At 44.5% G+C, this 20655-nt stretch overlaps 1 protein-coding gene across 3 annotated transcripts in view; it reads right to left on the reverse strand.

Moving 5' to 3' along the window:
- Positions 1-3213: 3213 nt before the first annotated feature.
- The window catches only part of LARP4 (La ribonucleoprotein 4), a 65467-nt gene continuing 48025 nt past the window's right edge, over positions 3214-20655 (reverse strand). For 2 of the 3 annotated variants that reach the window (XM_077297864.1, XM_077297865.1), the window contains exons 12-16: positions 18569-18617; positions 17792-17950; positions 16812-16942; positions 13701-13863; positions 3469-4143 (exon numbers count right to left, since the gene is read on the reverse strand). In XM_077297864.1, the coding sequence (XP_077153979.1) occupies positions 3817-4143; positions 13701-13863; positions 16812-16942; positions 17792-17950; positions 18569-18617 (829 nt within the window). In that variant the 3' untranslated portion in view covers positions 3469-3816. Of the gene's footprint in view, positions 4144-13700; positions 13864-16811; positions 16943-17791; positions 17951-18568; positions 18618-20655 lie in introns of all 3 variants that reach the window. The other variant, XM_077297863.1, reaches the window with a different exon arrangement.

Genomic DNA, 20655 nt, shown 5'->3' on the forward strand with positions numbered 1-20655 from the left:
AGAATGCTAGGACATGCATATGCTCAAGCGCCACCCACAGGAGGGCAGTGCTGGCACAAATTAAGAAAAAAAAAAAAAGGGAGGCTCAAACAAATGCGGAGTGGCCACAGCAAAGCTGAAGACCCTACCCACAGTCCCGCCAAGAGGTGGCCATTGCATCAAAACTTCTAATGCAAAATAAACTAACGGGGCCATACTTTTAAGCAAGTTAAATCTTTAGGACAAAAAAAAGCAAAAAAAAAAACCCCTACTACATAAATATGGTGACATCCTTGTAATAAATGTATGTAATAAATGTATGTATGTATGTATGTATGTATGTATGTATGTATGTATGTAATAAATGTATGTATGTAATAAATGTATGTATGTATGTATGTAATAAATGTATGTATGTATGTATGTAATAAATGTATGTATGTATGTATGTAATAAATGTATGCATGTATGTATGTAATAAATGTATGTATGTATGTATGTAATAAATGTATGTATGTATGTAATAAATGTATGTATGTATGTATGTATGTATGTATGTATGTATGTATGTATGTATGTATGTATGCATGCATGTATGTATGGTGAGTGGTCCCGGGCTTGGAACACAGGCTTGTGTAATTGGATTGCATGGCTTTAAAGCTGCTGCTATTGCTATAGAGCAGACATACACGTGCCAGCTTTCAGACACAACAGTCAGGATGTCCAGTTGTATCACATGTAGCTAAAGCGAATGTACATGATGAAGAAAACAAAACCACAGACTAAACCCTTTGAATCAGCTTTATTCTTCTAAATCTGGTTTTTCAATATTTCATAGCACCTTGGCAATGTCCAGAATAGAATACAAACACACATATACATTTAAAGCATGAACCCTACTTTACAATTTTCAAATAGGACGAGAAGCTGGAACAATGGGGGAAAAAAATGCATGTTTTATTTTGACTAAAAAGCCACATAACTGCCAAGGCAAGTTATAATCACCAGGTAAAAGGATGTAGATACATTTTTTTTTTTCACAGTTCAGCCTAAAAAAAAAAAAAGTGTGGTTTTTTGGGTACAATTTAGTTTAACACAATCAGATTTATAAGTGCCAGATGTTCTTGAGTTTTTTGGGGACAAGAGAAAAAAATAACTGATTTAAAATAATATTCCAGATTCAAGAAGTGTTTCTTGATCGTCGAACACAAAGCTGAAAACTATGGTACCACAGTAAAGGAAGCCCTGACAACACAATATACAGAACACAAAATAAAGTTGCATTACTGAAGTATCACACTTGTGTAAATAGTCTAGAATAAAACTCAAATGAACCTGGGGAGGAAAAAAAATAAAAATGTATAACAAATAAAATGAATAAAATCAAAAAGCAAAATTACTCTACCCTAGTGCAGTTTCCACAGACAGCTCAAATATTTCACGTGTATTTATCACACTCGCCAAAGAGGTGTTACTGGGTAAAAATCATTATTTCTTTGAAGCAATACAGTTTATGTCATTTCACTTTAAGCAGACTCTAATCACAAACTACTTTACCAGCGTATCTAGTTATCGAAGGAGGAATGTTATACCACACCGTTTTAGATGTTGCCTATATGCGCTACATTTTGCAGAGTAATATAATGTGTTAATAGTGGTAGGATCAATCATCTGACTAGAAGCTGATAGAAAATAAGACAAATTATATGTACAAAAAAAAAAATAATACACAACTCAATGCAAAGAAAATCACCCTGTAAATCAATATATATATATATATATTTTTGAACATGCTCATTAATGGGAAGAGTTCACAACATTGTTTGCCGTGAAAAAAAAAAAAAAAAAGCTATAAAGCTGGTATATCTGATCTTGATTAAAAAAAAAAAAAAAAGTATTGAATTTACAGGATGTCAAAAGTCCGTATCGTAATCTGAGAACATGAGAATATGCTTGAGTTAGCAGCCAGCCTAGAAGGCCATGTGCTTGTCATGCAACATACCGCATATATAGTTTAGAATTCGATATTTTCACAGCCTTTACTACATTCTGATGTCCCAGTCAACACAAAGGGGAGAGGGAAAAAAAATTATCAAGGGGCAGCGAAATAGTCTGCACGGAAAATTCAAATAAATACCTTTATGGGGGGGGAGAAAAAAAGATGCCAACACTTCCGAACATTTTATCGGCATTTCTGTACATGAGCTGTAAGCCTGATGGAAAAAAAAAATGCTATGCACAACGCAGAGCATTCTTTCAATTTCACATCTTAAATCAACTTACATAATAAGATTTCTGCAAGTCACAATCAATTATAATTTATTTTACATCTAGAAAAAAAAAAAAAAAATTATATATAGTACAATTAAGAAATACTCAAAAAGTCCTATTTCTAGAAGAATAGGATTAAATGCACTGCATTCACATTTCCAGATTTGGACTAGAACGAGATAAAAAGATTGAAGATGGAACCTGTTCCAGTGATTAATGAGAAAACAGGCCCCATCGTTCCTTTGTAACTAGCACGATACACGGGTGCTCGCAAGTCAATTTCAGTAGACATGCAACATGTCAATGTGCGGACCTCGGATACAGAGAGGCCCGCTATACAAAAAGAGCAGTGAATGGTGCCGCTGAGATAGGACTTAATGTCTGGAAAAAGAAATGATTAACAGAAAAAAAAAAAACAAAAACACAAACCTGTCGAATTAATTTATACAAGTAATATAATAAGTATGGAACAGTGGACAGGGCAAATGTTGAACTGATTTGTACAATTTTTGAATAATGGATAGGAAATTAGTTCAATGGTGAGGCTTTCGATAACAATGAGTGTGCGGCAACAGAGCCACCATTTTCGAAAGGCTAAAATTGTGAGAAAGAAAAAAAAAACTCTCAAAAACACGTAGATGTAAGCATGTCAGTGAGAGATTGCATCATTACTAGAGATCTATGAAAAGCCGCACAGGATGGTGACAGATCAATGTGAATGATTCCAGCGAGAACGGTGATATCTGACCACTTATGCATAGCCCTTTCTTAAAAGATGACACACATATACACACCGCATGGATTCAGAGATTAACATCGCTAATGTGAGAACCATGCTCGAGACGGAGAAACGAACAAAAAATATATGGTACATATGAGAAAGCCTGGATTACAGACACGCATGTCTTTGCTATAAGCTAAGCTCTTGTTATCTTGCAAAAAAAAAAGTTCTTGATCGATAAACAGCTTCAAAAGAAATTTTAGTAAGGTCAAAAGACAAACTAAATTTCAAGCTAATAGACATGACAGAACAGCTGTACATTCAGTTTTATAATCTGACAATACAGCATCTGGCCACAGGTACGATACACACTGACCACACACTGCATCTTTTTATTTCCACTTCAAGGCCAAAATGGCATACGTATACTACCAGCAAAGCCTTAAATAGATTAAAAAAATTAAATTTTAAATTTCTATATTTTTTTCTTTTTTTTACAATTTTTTCTTAACAGATCTATTTCTCAAAAATATTTTCTTTTAACCTCGACTGAGGGTCTTTTAGGTTTATGCCAAAACCCTGAAAATGATATATAGCAGGTAACTTCTGCAACAAAACAGAAAAAAAAACAAAAACCCACAATCATACCCACCCCACAAAAAAAAATTTTTTTTTCCTACATTTCATGTTTTAATCACATCTGGAACACGCTACCACCTCAAATAAAAATCTGAGATGACCATTGGGTTCCACTATGCCCGCTTTGTACAAAACAATGACTTTCTCCATACAAGTCTATTTCTTTGATGTCAGTCTGATTAGATAGTTAAGAGACGAGAAGTTTTTTACTTTGGTGATCTTGGTGGCACATATTGCTCCTTGCCATTACGCCGTGTTGCTCCCTGAGGTGAAGATCTGCGTCCAAACTGGCGCCTCTGTTCCCTGATTTTCCCAGCACCACCTCGGGGTGCTCCATTACTTCTGTGCCCAGGAGTTTCTTTTACTTTTCCTTCAACCTTTTCATGCGTCTTTTCTGAACCTTTTTCTGGAACAGAGGTTTCTTCATTTTTGGCAGGCGGTGCTATATTTGTACGAAGCTCACGAAGAGGCTGGACTGGAGCTGGTGCTGGAGGCCTTTGACACACTTCAGCATAACTTAGTTTTCGTGGTTCCTTGAAACAAAAAGATGGCGGATGTGAACACATGGCATAACACTACAGCAAATTATGAGAAAAACACAATAATGCAAGTACATTGAGCACAGCTTATTGTAAAAGCAACTTGCACAATTCCAAAAGTAAAAATCTACAACAAATGGTGAGGCATTAAGGTCATTTTATTCCATTATCCAAACTCCAAAGCAGTTAAAAAAAAAAAAAAAAAAAAAAAAAATAGGGATTTTTGTGTACTCACCGTAAAATCCTTTTTTCCGAGCCATTCATTGGGGGACACAGACCGTGAGGGTGTATGCTGCTGCCACTAGGAGGCTGACACTAAGTGATACAAAGAAAGTTAGCTCCTCCCCTGCAGTATACACCCTCCTGCTGGCTCTCAGCTAACCAGTTCGGTGCAAAAGCAGTAGGAGATCAATAACATCATATGAGCGTATAGCATGTCACATTACAAATGAGAGTATAGCATGTCAAATTATAAAAACAAGCACAAACTAATAATAGGGAGGGAGCTGTGTCCCCCAATGAATGGCTCGGAGAAAAGGATTTTACGGTGAGTACACAAAAATCCCTATTTCTCCTTCGCCTCATTGGGGGACACAGACTGTGGGACGTCCCAAAGCAGTCCCTGGGTGGGGACATCATCAGATCAGGCCGGTGTAACCGCTACTTACAAAGTGCGTCACCGCGGCCTGCAGAGTCCGCCTGCCCAGACTCACATCTGTGGAAGTGTGGGAATTATAGTGCTTCAAGAATGCATGCGGACTAAAGGAATTCGCAAGCTTGCGGCCGTGCTTGCCGACGTCTGGTGTCTAGAGCCCTCAGACAGGGAGATAGGCTGACATCTAGCACGGAAGGACTCCTGGATGGTGAAAAGAATCCACCAGGCTAACATGGCTGATGAAATGGCTAAACTCTTCCTGTGACCATCAGGAAGCCTTCTTACCATCGAGAAGCCCAAGTAAAGTGTCGAACCTTCGGAAGGACGCCGTCCTCGATACGTACCCACTCGGAGCACTCACTTCTTCCAGATTATGGAGAACCCATTCCGTTTTGTGGACTGGAGCCGAAAGATAAGAGAAGGACGATGCCCCTGCGACAGTGGGAATACAATACCACCTTGGTAACGAGGGAAGGAGATGGCCTGAGGGCGACCTTGCGTTGATGGTAATAAGGAAAAAGTCTGAAAGAACAGAGTGGCGAGCTCTGAAGACTCATCAGGATGACAGGAACGCAGAGAAACAAGGGGAGCGACCATCCCTGATAGTAAAGTCTGTCCGGATCAAAAAAGGAGTCTATTGTAAGATCCCCAGGACCATTAAGGTCCCCCAGAACTAACGGTACGCGGTAGAGAAAAAACTACAGGTGAAGACTCCCCGCTAGAAATTCCATATTTGCAGTTTTGTCGCAATAAGACGGAAAAAATACTAGTACGGCAAGCGAGAGAACCTGACATTGTCAGTGTGGGTCTCCCGGGAACCTGGGGCCCTTTCTGCTTCCAAAAAGATCTCAGAAGTAGTGGAAGAGGGGTTATGGAAATTGGTACCATGGAAGAACCGAGCATGCACTGCGATGGTCTTGGATCTTGAGGTCAAACCATGAACTGGAGTACATTGGTGTTCAATTTGGACGCCATCCGACATACATCTGGAGAACTCCAGTGAAGGCAGATCTGATGGAAGACTTCCGAGTGAAGTTCCCACTCACTTGAGGAGAAAACCCTGACGGCTGAATATGTCTGCTGCCCAGTGTTCTACTCCAGGGATATGTACTGCTGAGATCACCGAGTGATAGATCTCGGCCCATCAGAGAGTGCGAGGTGCCACGGCGCTTGACTGTGGGTACCTGCTAGATGGTTGACGTATGGCGCAGCCGTGACATTATCCAATTGAAGACGGATGGTTGACCCGCCTGAAGGCAGTGGACCTGCTGTAGGATTAGCCGTACCGTTCGGATCCCCAGTGCAATGATCGGGAGAAGAAGACTGGCATTGGTATTCCCTAATAACCATTGGACCAGGAGAAGGCTCTAGATGAGGAAGGAGCTTATAGACTGCCCTTTGAAAGCCTGATTGACTTGCTGAAAACGAGCGGAGCGAAAGAAACTGCTTCCATTGTCGTCTTTTTCCCCAGAGCCCTCCTAGCGAGTTGAATGAACCGAGGGAATGAGTGACCAAGTGCACGAGCTCCCTGTTGAAAGGCCACGACCTTGACTTGAGAGAGGATTACCATCCTTCTTGTGCAGGATCATCGTCAAAAAGGATCTGCTGGGCTGTGAATGAGGAAAAACTCGTCTAAGTTTAGCTGCTAGCCCAAGTGAGAAGGTATTGCAAGTGATATAGACGACTCAGCGTAGTCCTGGAAGAGCGGCTAGAAAGTCGACCAAATGGGGCAGGACGACCATGCTTCTAGGGTGCAAGAGGCACATGACAACCGCCATGACCTTTGCGACCACTCTGGTGCGGTAGCCAGGCCGAAGGGCAAGGTCGTGACTCGAAAATGCTGTTCGCGAATGGAAGGCGAAGGGATTATTGTAGACGGGAAAACTAGGAATGTGAGGGTAAAAATGCCGAATGTCGATGGATGCCAGAAACTCCACATTTTTCTGTTGAAGTAATGGCTGAGCGGAGGAACTCCATTTGAAAAAGGAGGACCTTGTCAAAGGTTGTTAGAAGTTTGAGGTCCAGGATCGGTCTTACTTTTCATTCCCCCTTTTTGGAACCAAGATCCCTTAGATCTAGACTGTCCTGGACAACGCTTCCACTGCTGGTTGGGTCTGTAGAAAAGATAAGATCCCTTGTTAGTCTCCCGCTCAGAAGATTTGGTTGGCCAGCTGTACTGTCTTCGGGGAAAGGTTACTTGTGTGAATCGAAGTAGTTAAGGCCTCTGACCAGGAGACTATTGGTCCAGCAACCCATGAGACGACTAAGGAAGGGTAGAGCGCTGAACCCGAAGCCACAAGACGGAACGAACCAGATTTGCTATCCGACCGTCTGTGGTATATTAATTGATGATACATCGGGCAGGGACACTGGTAGGTATACTATAAGAAATTCTACCCGGTTAGTCTGCCAAGTGGCAGAATGCGGGTCTGCATCCAGCAGGTCAGGAAAATACAGTGCCTTGCCATCGTCGTGCAGAGTAGAAAATTAGGAACCCTCGATCCACCATCCTCTTAACAGGGAGGAATCGTCCGCTTTCTTGCATCAGCCGCTAAATAGTGGTGATACAAAGAGGGGTGGTCGGACGCCAGGGCAGGTTGTCTGGCGATAGGCTTGGATGCCGAAGAGGATACATGGAGGCGACACTGCATGTGCTCGTCTGTTGATGGTGTGTGTGTGTGTGTGTGTGGGGGGGGGGGGGTGAGGAAATCTGTGCCCTTTAAAGGACCCGTCGCCCTTAAAAATCAGACCAGGTATGGCATCCCACGTAGAGGCTTCTGAACAGGGAACCGCTCGTCAATTTGTTGATATAGATAGGAGAGTCCCTCTTTTTCTGAAGCTCTGGCAATCCAAGGCAATATCTGATCCATATTCAGAGCGTTGTTCTCAACAAATCATAGAGGGGAGATCAGGAAATGAAAACTTCCATTTTCTAGACGCCTGTACATTTTTCTAGAATACTTGCCTGCTAGCCGACGGCTCCCATTATAGGAGAGGGACCATGTATATCGGTCCTGCGAGCACTCCGAGCCACAGAGGGTTCACAGAGGGATGCGATCTCTTGGTCAGAGAAACCATGGGTTGCGGTTAGTGACAAAGTCCACTGAGGGGGACTAGGTATTCTGAGATAAACTGGGATCAGCGGCGGAGGGCTCCAGAGCTCAGTTAGGGTGACCAGCTTCGGATTGAACATGTGACCTTAAGACCAGTAAATACTGGTCTTGTGCCTTTAGGGGGGCATACCGTTCATGTGCCTTTAAATGGTCATGTGCCTTTAAGAACCAGGGCATACTGGTCGCGTGCCTTTAAGACCAGGGCATACTGGTCACGTGCCTTTAAGACCAGGGCATACTGGTCACGTGCCTTTAAGACCAGGGCATGCTGGTCACGTGCCTTTAAGACCAGGGCATACTGGCCATGTGCGCAAGACCAGGGCATACTGGTCACGTGCCTTTAAGACCAGGGCATGCTGGTCATGTGCCTTTAAGACTGGGGCATTTTTCAAGGATTACGCCAGAGGTGAAGCCCCTTGAGGGGAACTAGGTACTCTGGGAAGAGCCGGGATCGGCAGCGGCGGAGGGCTCCTGAGCTCGCTTGAACTAAGAACTCTGGGAAGAGGTGACCGGCTTCTGGCTGGTCATGACTTAAAGAGCAGAGAATGCTGGTAATGTGCTCCTTTTAAACTAGGGAACTTTTAAGACCAGGGATGCTGGTCATGTGTTTTTACAAAGCCAGGGAAAGCTGGACATGCACCTATAAGCCCAGCGACTACTGGGCATGCGTCTTTAAGACCAGGGAATGCGGTCATGTACCTTTAAGACCCGTGCCTTTAAGACCGGAGCTTGCTGAACAACCAGAGATTACAGGTCTTAAGTATTCAAAAATAGGGAACGCTAGTCCCTTTATGATGCCGGGGTGCGTGCGGGGGAGGGGAGCGGAGGGAGGATTCTCCTTACCGAGATTCTGAGTCCCCCGTCTGGAATAGCGCTGTCTGAGTACCGCCGGTGCGATGCAGCAGCCACTTCCGGATGAGCTCGTGTCCGGAAATGGCAGGAGGATGAAGATGGCCACCGAGAATAGAGTTCTCGTCCTGAATGAGAGGCGCCTGAATAGGGGGGCGGAGCTTGAAGTGCGGCCTAGCATGGGCTGGAGTTCCAGGTTGCGGCCTACACAAACCCGAAGCCGGGGGCTAAATTTTTTAAGCCAGCCGGCGCCGAACGGGGGAAAATCGCAGAGCCCTCCAACCGTTCGAATCCCGGCACTTACCCCAGTATGCAGCTCTGTTCAGCAGGTCAGAAGGTAGAAAAAGATCCTGTGCTGTTGCTGCTGTTTGGACGGTGCAGGGATAAGAAAAAAAAGAAAAAACCTCAATCCATCGTCCCTTTAGCAGGGAGGTGGAGAGGAACCGTCCGCCTCCTTGTACCATCCGCTCTTAATAGTGGTGGTGCAGTGGGGGCTGCTCAGACGCCACACTGTAGAGTGCCTCTGAACAGCCGAGGGTAAAACCTGGTGGGCAGAGCTGAATGTCCGGCAATAGGCCTGGCTGCAGAAGAGGATACTGAAGGTGACACTCCGGTGCTCGTCTGATAAGGGAGGGGGAGATCGGTGCCCTTGAAGGGGCCCATCGCCCCTAGAATCAGCTCAGGCAGTGGCTTCCCACGTAGCAGGAGAGGATACGGAGAGGTAAAACTCCCATGCTCGCCTGTTGTTGGTTCGGGGGAGATCGGAACATGAAAGAATCCGTCGCCCCCTTCGTCCGTTGTAAAAGGTAAATGTAAAAAGAGTTCATTGGGGTCTGAATAGCAGACCAGTCCGTGTGCCTCCTACGGACACTAAGCAAGAACTGGTTAGCTGAGAGCCAGCAGGAGGGGATATACTGCAGGGGAGGAGATCACTTTCTTTGTATCACTTAGTGTCAGCCTCCTAGTGGCAGCAGCATACACCCTCACGGTCTGTGTCCCCCAATGAGGCGGAGGAGAAAATAAAATAAAAAAAAAAAAAAAAAAAAAAAAAAAATCGCACTTAAAATAGGACCCTTCACCAATTTTTTCATGTAGAACTGGACAAAAGATCAAAAGATGCAGTTGTGGATACAAAGCAGAATAAGTTTGTTTCATTTTTACCTAATTTGACAGCTAATGAGTTGAAGTCCAAGTGGGTGTTTACAGTTTTCACTGGGAACCTGTACTTCTACTTATATGATACTGACCAATTATAAGCAGGCAACAACGCTAAAAGGAAAGAACCCCCCCCACCACCATAGCGCACAGCAGATTTCTCAGTGTGCAACATGTATATTGTTAGACAGCCCAGATCTCTTGGGTAACCTTCCACGAGTCACGTGAGAGAAGGGGCAGTGCTGCTGAGCTTAGCTGTGTCACATTGCAATCCCTTCCATCAGCGCCCTCCTCTCATAACACTGTTAGATGTACTGTACTGCACCTCCCCGCAGGGGAAAGCTCAATATCACTCTGCAGTGAACAGAACAACATTACATCTCACACAGAAGTAGCCCAAAACAGACAGGTTACTCATGAGCAAGCTGGAATGACAGCCCTGAACTCAGAGCAAGTACAATTTTCTCTTTAGTCAGTGCAGCTGAGATTAGCCATGTCACATTACAAACTTTTCTACCAGCTCTGCTGATTACTGAGTGTCTATAATCACACCAACGTCTGCTGTGCTTTAAGGGACTATCTACACAGAACGAGTGTTCAAACCAAGTACAGGCGTTAGTTGCGCTCTTCTCGTGGCCAAACGTTTAACACAACCCCACCTGCTTCGTTTTTATCCATCTCCAGCTCTATTAAGACAGAGCTGTCAAAGAGGGGGTGTTGGATATAAATGGAAAACAAGCTGGTGGGAAGGTAAACTTGAATGTTTGACCACGCCATAATCCTCCAAGGGCCTGCCCTTGGTTTGAACAGTCATTCTGTGCTGACAGAGTCCCTTTTAGCACAGCAGAGTGTGATTACTGACACCTTTAGCAATCGTGAGAGCAAATATAAGGCATTGTAATGTGACAGAAACTCAGCTGAACAGACACTGATTTAGGAAGGAGGTTAGACTAGGAGATCAGGGTTTTCAGTCCATCTTTCACACAGAAATCTGCTCAAGCGATGTTGGGAGAAGTTCTTTCCTTTTTGTGTTGCTGCTGCTTGTGATTGGTCAGCATTATACAGAGTAACTTATGTCAAGTACAACTGGGCTTTTATCAGAAATTCTTTTCTGGTGCATGAACTTTGTCCGCGGAATGACACGGACTAATCATAAGAGGTAAAATGACAACTCTCACTTTTTTTTTGAATTTTGTCTACCCAAGCAGTATGGCCACATGATACCCATAAAATAAGGTTAAGCACAAATAGAGAAAAAAAACAAAAAAAACAACACAACACTACTAATTTGTTACTGAGTTATGTTTTAGTTCAACTGTTTTTTTTGTCCAATTAGTCACGTAACTGCTTTTTTGCAGACCGAGTAGTTTATTAATACTGTTCTGATGTTTTCCTATATACCGTATTTTTCAGACTATATGACGCACAGGACCATAAGACGCACCTAGGTTTTAGAGGAGGAAATTAATAAAAAAAAAAAAGCGCAAAAAATGTCATCAATTCTGTACTTAAGATCACCCTTCCTGGTAAATATGGTCCACTCATCCCCATCCTGGTATGCATGGTCCCATTCTTATTCTGATATGATTGATTGGCCCCATCCAGTTCCTGGTATTATTGATTGGCCCCATCCCCTTGCTGGTATGAAGGGTCCATGATACCAGGACTGGGATGGGGCCAATCAGAAAAAAACAAAAAAACAAACAAACCTTTACTCTTACCTTCCTCTGCTCCCTCGCAGTTGCAGCGTCCTGCTCCGGTGCCAGCAGCTGCTTAATGCTTGTAAGCAGCGCATGGCAGGGACATCATGCGCTGCACACAAGCGGAGCACAGCTGCCGGAATACTCACCGGGTGTTCATCAGAGATCGCGGTGAGTATCCATTCCTCTTCAGTAGCGCGCACTGTCTGCTGCCGGTGGTCACGTGTGCCGATACTTAAAGGGCCACTGTCACCCCCTCCAGCCGTTATAAACTAAAAGCCACCTTGTGCAGCAGTAATGCTGCAGTCTAACAAGGTGGCTCTTTTAGTTTTTGATTCCGTTATTCCCTCAATAAAGAGTTTTAAAATTTGCCCTAACTACCTGTCTGCAGACCTGGAGGCGGTCCGAAGCCTCCTCTGTGAATCTCCCAACGGCCGTCACTCTTCTCTTCTGGGGATGTGGTCGCCGCCCCCTTCGTGCTGTTTCTTCTTAAATCCGGCGCCTGCGATGTGCGTGCCTGCCTGTGACAGGCGCAGTCTTCATTGTCCGTCATAGGTCAGATGCAGGGTGCCTGACTGCGCCTGTGCGGGCAGTGCGGCCACCCTGTTGCTGAATCCCCGCCCCACACTGTTATTCATTATGCACAGTGCGGGGCTGGGGTTCCTGGGCATGCGCACTGCACTGTTCAGACGCTCCCCCGGTCCCCTGCCTTCCAGCGTTGCCGTAATATACAGGTTTCCTTGCCAGAGTTTGGAATGAAGCAGCCGCAAATAACGCTGGAAGGCAGGGGAGCGTCTAAACAGCGCAGTGCGCATGCCCAGGAACCCCAGCCCCGCACTGTGCATAATGAATAACAGTGCGGGGCGGGGATTCAGCAACAGGGTGGCCGCACTGCCCGCACAGGCGCAGTCAGGCACCCTGCATCTGACCTATGACGGACAATGAAGACTGCGCCTGTCACAGGCAGGCACGCGCAGCGCAGGCGCCGGATTTAAGAAGAAACAGCACGATGGGGGCAGCGACCACATCCCCAGAAGAGAAGAGTGACGGCCGTTGGGAGATTCACAGAGGAGGCTTCGGACCGCCTCCAGGTCTGCAGACAGGTAGTTAGGGCAAATTTTAAAACGCTTTATTGAGGGAATAACGGAATCAAAAATTAAAAGAGCCACCTTGTTAGACTGCAGCATTACTGCTGCACAAGGTGGCTCTTTTAGTTTATAACGGCTGGAGGGGGTGACAGTGGCCCTTTAAAGAGAAACTAAGCATTTCATTTACAAGCATTAAAGCAGCTGCTGGCACCGGAGCAGGACGCTGCGACTGCGAGGAAGAGGAGGAAGAGTAAAGGTTTGGTTTTTTAAATCTTTTCTAATGAGACCATGGATACCCGTGCTGGGTTGGGGACAATCATACCAGCAAGGGGATGGGGCCAATCAATCATACCAGGAAGAAATGACTATTCATTGCTCTCCACGCCCATGGGTGTGGAATGCAGTGCATATTCATTTCTCTTTAGCAGCAGGCACTGGAGTTAGTCAGAGCCGCTGGCTCCTGCCTCTTGTGACTCGCTGCTCCTCCGATACTGTTCCCTCACCTACCCACCACAGCCAAAGCCAATAAATCAGGACTATAAGACGCACCCCCCAGTTTCCTCCACATTTTGGGAGGAAAAAAAGTGCAATATATAGTCCGAAAAATACGGTACATTTACTACTTATGCACAAAACAAATAGTACTATTTCTTGGGGATTAAAAGAGAAGAAGATCACCATAAATTCTGAGAATGAGGTTCCCAAAGTCCCCTGCATGATTGGAGTGAGCACTACTCTTACAATTGGTGAAGGAGAGCTGAATACAGAAGCTTAGGAGTAAAACTGGAAATCACCAGAGGACTCGAACAGAGTAAAAGCCTGGAAGAGGCCAAGCAGACTACAAGCTGTTGTAAACTCATGTGCAGCCTACTTAAAATCAGACGTCTGAGCACACTGCAAAATTTACTAACTGCTCCCACTGATCACATTCTGAAACAGCTCAGTAATCTGACTGCTCGAGATCTGAGGAGGGGGAAAATATGACTAGTACCTGTGTACTCGGAGCAGGGGACGTATTCCCCACAGGTGCAGTGGCAGCAGGATTAGTTGGTTTTGCGGAGGCAGAAGTACATACAGGGAGCACTGTTGAGGTCTGGCTGGCAACATCTTTGTGACAAGAATTTTCTGCAGGTTTTTTCTCGGGCATGGAGTTGCTATGAAAGAACAATAAAACAGTGAGAAATTAAATGACGCATTGCACATTTGTGTCTTTAGTAGTCTCAGTTATCGCAAAGCCCTCAGATCTCATAATCTTGCAGTCATTGGAAGAACAATGCAGAGAAATTCTGGCCAGAAAAATCAAGAGAAGTGGAGAAAGAATAAAAAGAATAAGAAAGGAAAAGGGTAGTAAGTTGTGAAGAAAGAAAAATGATAGAGCACAAATCATCTGCAAGTCTTTTACCCTCTAAGCGCGATACTTAATCATCACAGGGCTGGAAGAATACAATGAAGGTTGAGGAATGCATGAACAGAACTTTAATTACAAACGTAAATAGCAGGCAAACAGACACATGATGGCATATACCAAGATATCCTAAATCCTGAGGTTCCCAAATAAGATTAAAAAAGACACTTGTAAAAACATTTATGCTAAAAAATTACAAGTATTCTATGAGTAATATCTTATCGTCCAACAAGAAAAATTATATTGGCAAGCTTTGAGAGCACAGAGTTAGCCCAATAAAGGAATCACTCCTAGAACACTTGTTATTTTTGGGCATAAAAGTATTTACATAGATTTTTCTGGCTAACACGGTAGCACAATATAATTTTTTTCATTGTATATCGAAGACATGATTAAAAGTCTAGAATGTCAGTAATATACTGAGTTGTATAAAATTATCTGCAGGACCCCAGTTCGGCATCCACTTTGGCATTCTGTGACAGCCGGACCATAAGAATTTCCTCAGGTGCCACATCTTGTGATTTCTAGACCACAGTGACGTCATGAGATCACAGGGGCCTAGTAATCATAAGAGGTGCGTAAAGATGCCGGAATTCGAGGCCCGGTGAAGGAAGAGTGAAATGCTTTGGTTCAGCAGCCATGGCGCACAAAAGCATTTTGCTCATCTAGTTATTATAATTATCTCCTTCCTGTTAATGGAAGTTACTGTTCATCCGTACTGTAGGTAATTTACCAGAATTAGATGTATAGTTAGGTCTTGGGGATGGCACGGACACAGGAGTTGCTGTATGTGCTGAGACCAGATCTAGCTACGATGCCAAACCATTAACCTCTCAGATGCCCCTATTAGTATTAAAAGCATCCTGTGAAGAAAATCGCAGAGGGAGATCTCGCTCCCTCTGTCAACCGAACAATACCTCTACAGCACGATTCTAAGTTGTCCATGTGTTTCTATGGCAACCCAAGGCCCAACAATGGCTTATGTACCTGCCATATACCTCAGCTGACCATATCCCGGAGGCAGAGCCATTAGGCTACTTGTCAGTCAAATGCTAACATTTAGTGCAATGCATTACCTAAGCCTAAGTAGTGCAGTGTATTACCTAATCATAGGATTAGTTCACCACATTCATAACAATCTACTATAAAAATTAACATACATTATTTTTTATAAAGAAAAGAATAATATGAAAAATTATGCAGTGAATTGTGGTTTTTGTTAGATTCAAAAGTTGTATGCATCCCAAAATGGTGCAATGTAAAAACTACAAATATAGTTCTGTTCCGCGAGATATAACGATCATCTGCAGGAATGGAGAGTTTCATTGTAAATGCTGACTAGGGATCCAGGGAAGTATTCTTTAGGTTTTTTGTTTGTTTTTTAAACTCACAGGTAGTGTTGAGCGATACCGTCCGATACTTGAAAGTATCGGTATCGGAAAGTATCGGCCGATACCGGCAAAGTATCGGATCTAATCCGATACCGATACCCGATACCAATACAAGTCAATGGGACTCAAGTATCGGACGGTATCCCTGATGGTTCCCAGGGTCTGAAGGAGAGGAAACTCTCCTTCAGGCCCTGGGAACCATATTACCGTGTAAAATATAGAATTAAAATAAAAAATATTGCTATACTCACCTCTCTGACGCAGCCTGGACCTCACCGAGGGAACCGGGAGCGTTCTTTGCTTAAAATGCGCGCGTTTACTTCCTTCCGCGACGTCACGGCTTGTGATTGGTCGCGTGCCGCCCATGTGGCCGCGACGCGACCAATCACAGCAAGCCGTGACGTAATTTTCAGGTCCTCAATGCCTAATTCTAGGCATTCAGGATTTTAAAATTACGATCCGGCTTGTGATTGGTCGCGTCGCGGTCACATGGGCGACGCGACCAATCACAAGCCGTGACGTCACGGGAGGCAGGAAACGCGCGCATTTTAAAATTATGACACGGCTTGTGATTGGTTGCGTGCCGCCCATGTGACCGCGACGCGACCAATCACAGCAAGCCGTGACGTAATTTCAGGTCCCGAATGCAGAATTAGGCATACAGGACCTGAAATTACGTCACGGCTTGCTGTGACTGGTCGCGTCGCGGTCACATGGGCGGCACACAACCAATCACAAGCCGTGACGTAATTTTAAAATGCGTGCGTTTCCTGCCTCCCGTGACGTCACGGCTTGTGATTGGTCGCGTCGCCCATGTGACCGCGACGCAACCAATCACAAGCCGGATCGTAATTTTAAAATCCTGAATGCCTAGAATTAGGCATTGAGGACCTGAAAATTACGTCACGGCTTGCTGTGATTGGTCGCGTCGCGGCCACAGGGGCGGCACGCGACCAATCACAAGCCGTGACGTCACAGAAGGAAGTAAACGCACGCATTTTAAGCAAAGAGCGCTGCCGGTTCCCTCGGTGAGGTCCAGGCTGCGTCGGAGAGGTGAGTATAGCAATATTTTTTATTTTAATTCTTTATTTTACACATTAATGTTGTTTCGATACCGATACCCGATACCACAAAAGTATCGGATCTCGGTATCGGAATTCCGATACCCGCAAGTATCGGCCGATACCCGATACTTGCGGTAATCGGAATGCTCAACACTACTCACAGGTTAAATTTTTTACTTTGCCCAGATATTTTGAATAACACAAGACACCAATTTATCCAAGCCTAACCAACATCTGCGTACCTTGGTTGGGGAGGCGGTGTAACGGCTCGTGTAGGATGCTGCGTTGAGCTTGTAATGGTGTGCTGCACTGGAGTTTTTGCAGGTTCTTCCTGAGCAGGATTCGTCAAGCTTGGAGGGAATTCCTTATTCTCCTGGAACATATCAGAATACATTAAAGAGGTTTTCTACTTTCAGAAAAAAATGGACATCAAAATACTGCCCATCATATAAAATAAAAACACAGTACTCGCCCACCACTGCTGTACCGGCCTTAGTATCTTGGCTGCAGCAGTAACCTCATGACAACCGGTCACAGCATCGCTGAGCTCAGCATCTTGGCTAAGGTAGACGGCACGAACCATTGAGCTCAGTGATTGGATGCTGTGGTGATGTGAGCCATTAACGTCACCTCACCGGTGCAATCAAAACAGACTAATAGTGGCGGACAGCTGGCATAGGTCCGGGGAGTGCGAGTACCATCTGATTGTTATTTTACATGACAGGTAAAGTTCGGAGCACACTTTCCTAAAACTGGCCCCAATTCATAAAGACTGGTGTTTTTTCTCGCTGGACTCTGAGGGGACGTGCTGGACGTATACATTCTTAATTTATTAAAAGGCGCAAGCCTCTTAATGACTTTGGTATGTGTGAAGAGGCGTGCACCTTGCCAGTGATGCGGCGTGCACCTTTCCAGAAATCTTATTCCAGTCAGAGACTAGAGTAAGTTCTGTGGTACAGGGTACACCACCACTCGTCATGAATTTGTCACACCCATGTCTTAGCACCTCCTGCTTTGCCAGAGCTGGGGAAACATCATGAGAATGCCAGAAGTAGGCATATTTTTAGCATTGCAACAAAAATTTGACTTTATAAAGCTTTTAACTTCAGAAATCTGGCGTAAAAGCTTTGAAGGAAGGAACCTGAGAATACAGTAATGAAAAGTGAGAAAAAAATAAATAAATCTTAAACAAAGCATTTCCTCATTAAGTTCTGAGACCTACCTTCTCCTTGCAGAGTCCTTTAACAACATCAGCCATCCTGCTTTCAAGTACAGGCTCCCCCGGCGTGCTCACTATGCTTCCAGGCAATGGAGGGAAATTAGATGCTAGCAAGTCAAACTTTGGTGTTGGTGCCATTTCTTCCATTGCAGTCAGGGGCCGCTGAAGAAGAAAAAATAAAAAATATCAACACTGCACAGGTTCTGTCCACACACGATCAGATGAATCAGACCATCAGCCCTCAGATCTCATAATCTTGCGATCATTGAGAAGGCCAAACAGACGGAGTCTGAGCAAAGAGGACAGATCAGAAAGAGGTCAGATAGAAAAGTAGAAAAGTAGAAATAAGGAAAGAATGAATGAAAAAGGTGAAATAAGGAAGCTCAGACTTCTGAATGCCAGCCCTGTTCCCTCTAAGCGCGATACTTGATCATCACTGGGCCATATAAACTCACCAGATCTATTGTTATTCTAATGTATAGGTAACATTTTTTTTTATAAAAGTAATATGGTTGACGAGCTGCAACATTTCCGTGTGCACGGTTACAATGCCGATCATGCTTGTGAGCAAAATTTCTTTCAACATTTAAAACACCCCAAGACCTGAATCCTCAAAGACATCCCACGAATTATAGAAAAACTACAAAATGCACACAGATTATACATGGCAAGATACCTGGCAAATATGTAATTTGTCCAGAAGCATAATTGGCTCTGTACAGCTAACCTGAATTAAGATTTTCTGACTTAAAATTAAAAAAAACAAAAAACAAAACTTACAGAAGGTCGCTCGTCATCTCTTCTTCGTCTACCTCTAAAGACATTTCTCCTTTGAAAAAACAAAAAATAAACCTTTTTATACACAAAGTTTAGCGGCACAATGAAGCAGCTGGTCTGAGATCAATCAGAAGCGCCGACCCCAGCAGTCAGACTGTAGGCTTGATGGGAGAGATGTGCACTTCTCAATAAATGTCCATGTTTGGAAAATCACCATCAATTATCCACAAAATACACGATTACTGGGGACCCCAATAGTTCAATATTTATGCTAAATGCAAAACTGAATGGAATGGCTCTCGAGAAGGACTTGGTTCTTGATTGTTTCTGTGTGAGTGGAGGGCAGAGCAAAATTGCTGGATTTTAAGAGGTTAGTTAACTTATCCTACGGGGTTAAGGAGGCAAGTAGTTGCTAAGGTCAATGGAAGGAGGAGAATCGCTGGCAGTAGCGGTCTATAACCACTATAAGCCAGCAGAAATAGTCGCCAGGTAGAACTGGCAAATCGTTAGCAACTACCTGCCTGTAAGTACTTCATGGGAAAAAAAAAAAATAACCAAAATCCTGGCTAACCCCTTTTAAAGCTCTTCAGTCGGACCACATTAGTGCTCGTGGGGGTCTCTGTGGTAGGAGTGTATATTAAATGATTTAAAAAAAATAAATAAATAAAAAAAAAATAAGGAGATAAAAGTACATTTTTTGAAAGACCAACTTAGGCCATTTAATTTAGCAGTTTACAAGTCTAAATAGATTACTGACCGATCAAAAAAAGGAGATTTTTGTGTACTCACCGTAAAATCTCTCTCTTAAGGTACCTTCACATTAAGCGACGATGCAGCGATAGCGACAACGATGCTGTTTGATCGCTGGAGAGCTGTCACACAGACCGCTCTCTCCAGCGACCAACAATGCCGAGGCTCCCGGGTAACCAGGGTAAACATCGGGTTGCTAAGCGCAGGGCCGCGCTTAGTAACCCGATGTTTACCCTGGTTACCAGCGTAAAACGTAAAAAAACCAAACAGTACATACTTACATTCGCGTCCCCCGGCGTCCGCTTCCTGCATTGACTGAGCGCCGGCCCTAACAGCAGAGCGGTGACGTCACCGCTGTGCTGTACTTTCACTTTACGGCGCTCAGTCAGTGTGGGAAGCGGACGCCGGGGGATGCGAAGGTGAGTATGTACTGTTTGTTTTTTTTACATTTTACACTGGTAACCAGGGTAAACATCGGGTTACTAAGCGCGGCCCTGCGCTTAGTAACCCGATGTTTACCCTGGTTACCAGTGTAAAACATCGCTGGTATCGTTGCTTTTGGTGTCAAACACGACGATACACGCCGGTCTGACGACCAAATAAAGTTCTGAACTTGGTTCAACGACCAGCGATATCCCAGCAGGATCCTGATCGCTGCTGCGTGTCAAACTAAACGATATCGCTATCCAGGACGCTGCAACGTCACGGATCGCTAGCGATATCGTTTAGTGTGAAGGTACCTTTAGCCTCTAATTGGGGGACACAGGACCATGGGTGTTATGCTGCTGTCCACTAGCAGGCAACACTATGCATAATCTGAAAAAGATTAACTGTGGCTCCTCCTCTGCAGTATACACCCCTGGACGGCATCAGCCTTCTCCAGTTTTGTGCAAAAGCAGTAGGAGGAACGTAACATGAATAACATAATTATGCCTGTAAGAAGGCAACTATGTACGAGCTCAAGAAAACAATATGAGAACTCAGTTATAACGGCCCGGAAGGAGCAACAGGGTGGGAGCGGTGTCCCCCAATTAGAGGCTAAGAGAAAGATTTTACGGTGAGTACACAAAAATCTCCTTTACTCTGTCGCCTCATTGGAGGACACAGGACCATGGGACGTCCTAAAGCAGTCCCTGGGTGGGAAGCAATGGACGAATATTGTGCAGACAGGCCCCTATACTTAGGGCACCGCCGCCTGCAGGACACATCTACCCAGGCTCGCGTCTGCTGAGGACTGGGTATGAACCCTGTAGTGTTTAGTAAACGTGTGTAAGCTAGTCCAAGTGGCCGCCTTACACACTTGTTGTGCCGAAGCCTGGTGCAGAATGGCCCAGGAGGCC

The sequence above is a fragment of the Ranitomeya variabilis genome, chromosome 3, assembly GCF_051348905.1.
Source record: "Ranitomeya variabilis isolate aRanVar5 chromosome 3, aRanVar5.hap1, whole genome shotgun sequence".
In the NCBI taxonomy this organism is placed as follows: Eukaryota; Metazoa; Chordata; class Amphibia; order Anura; family Dendrobatidae; genus Ranitomeya; species Ranitomeya variabilis.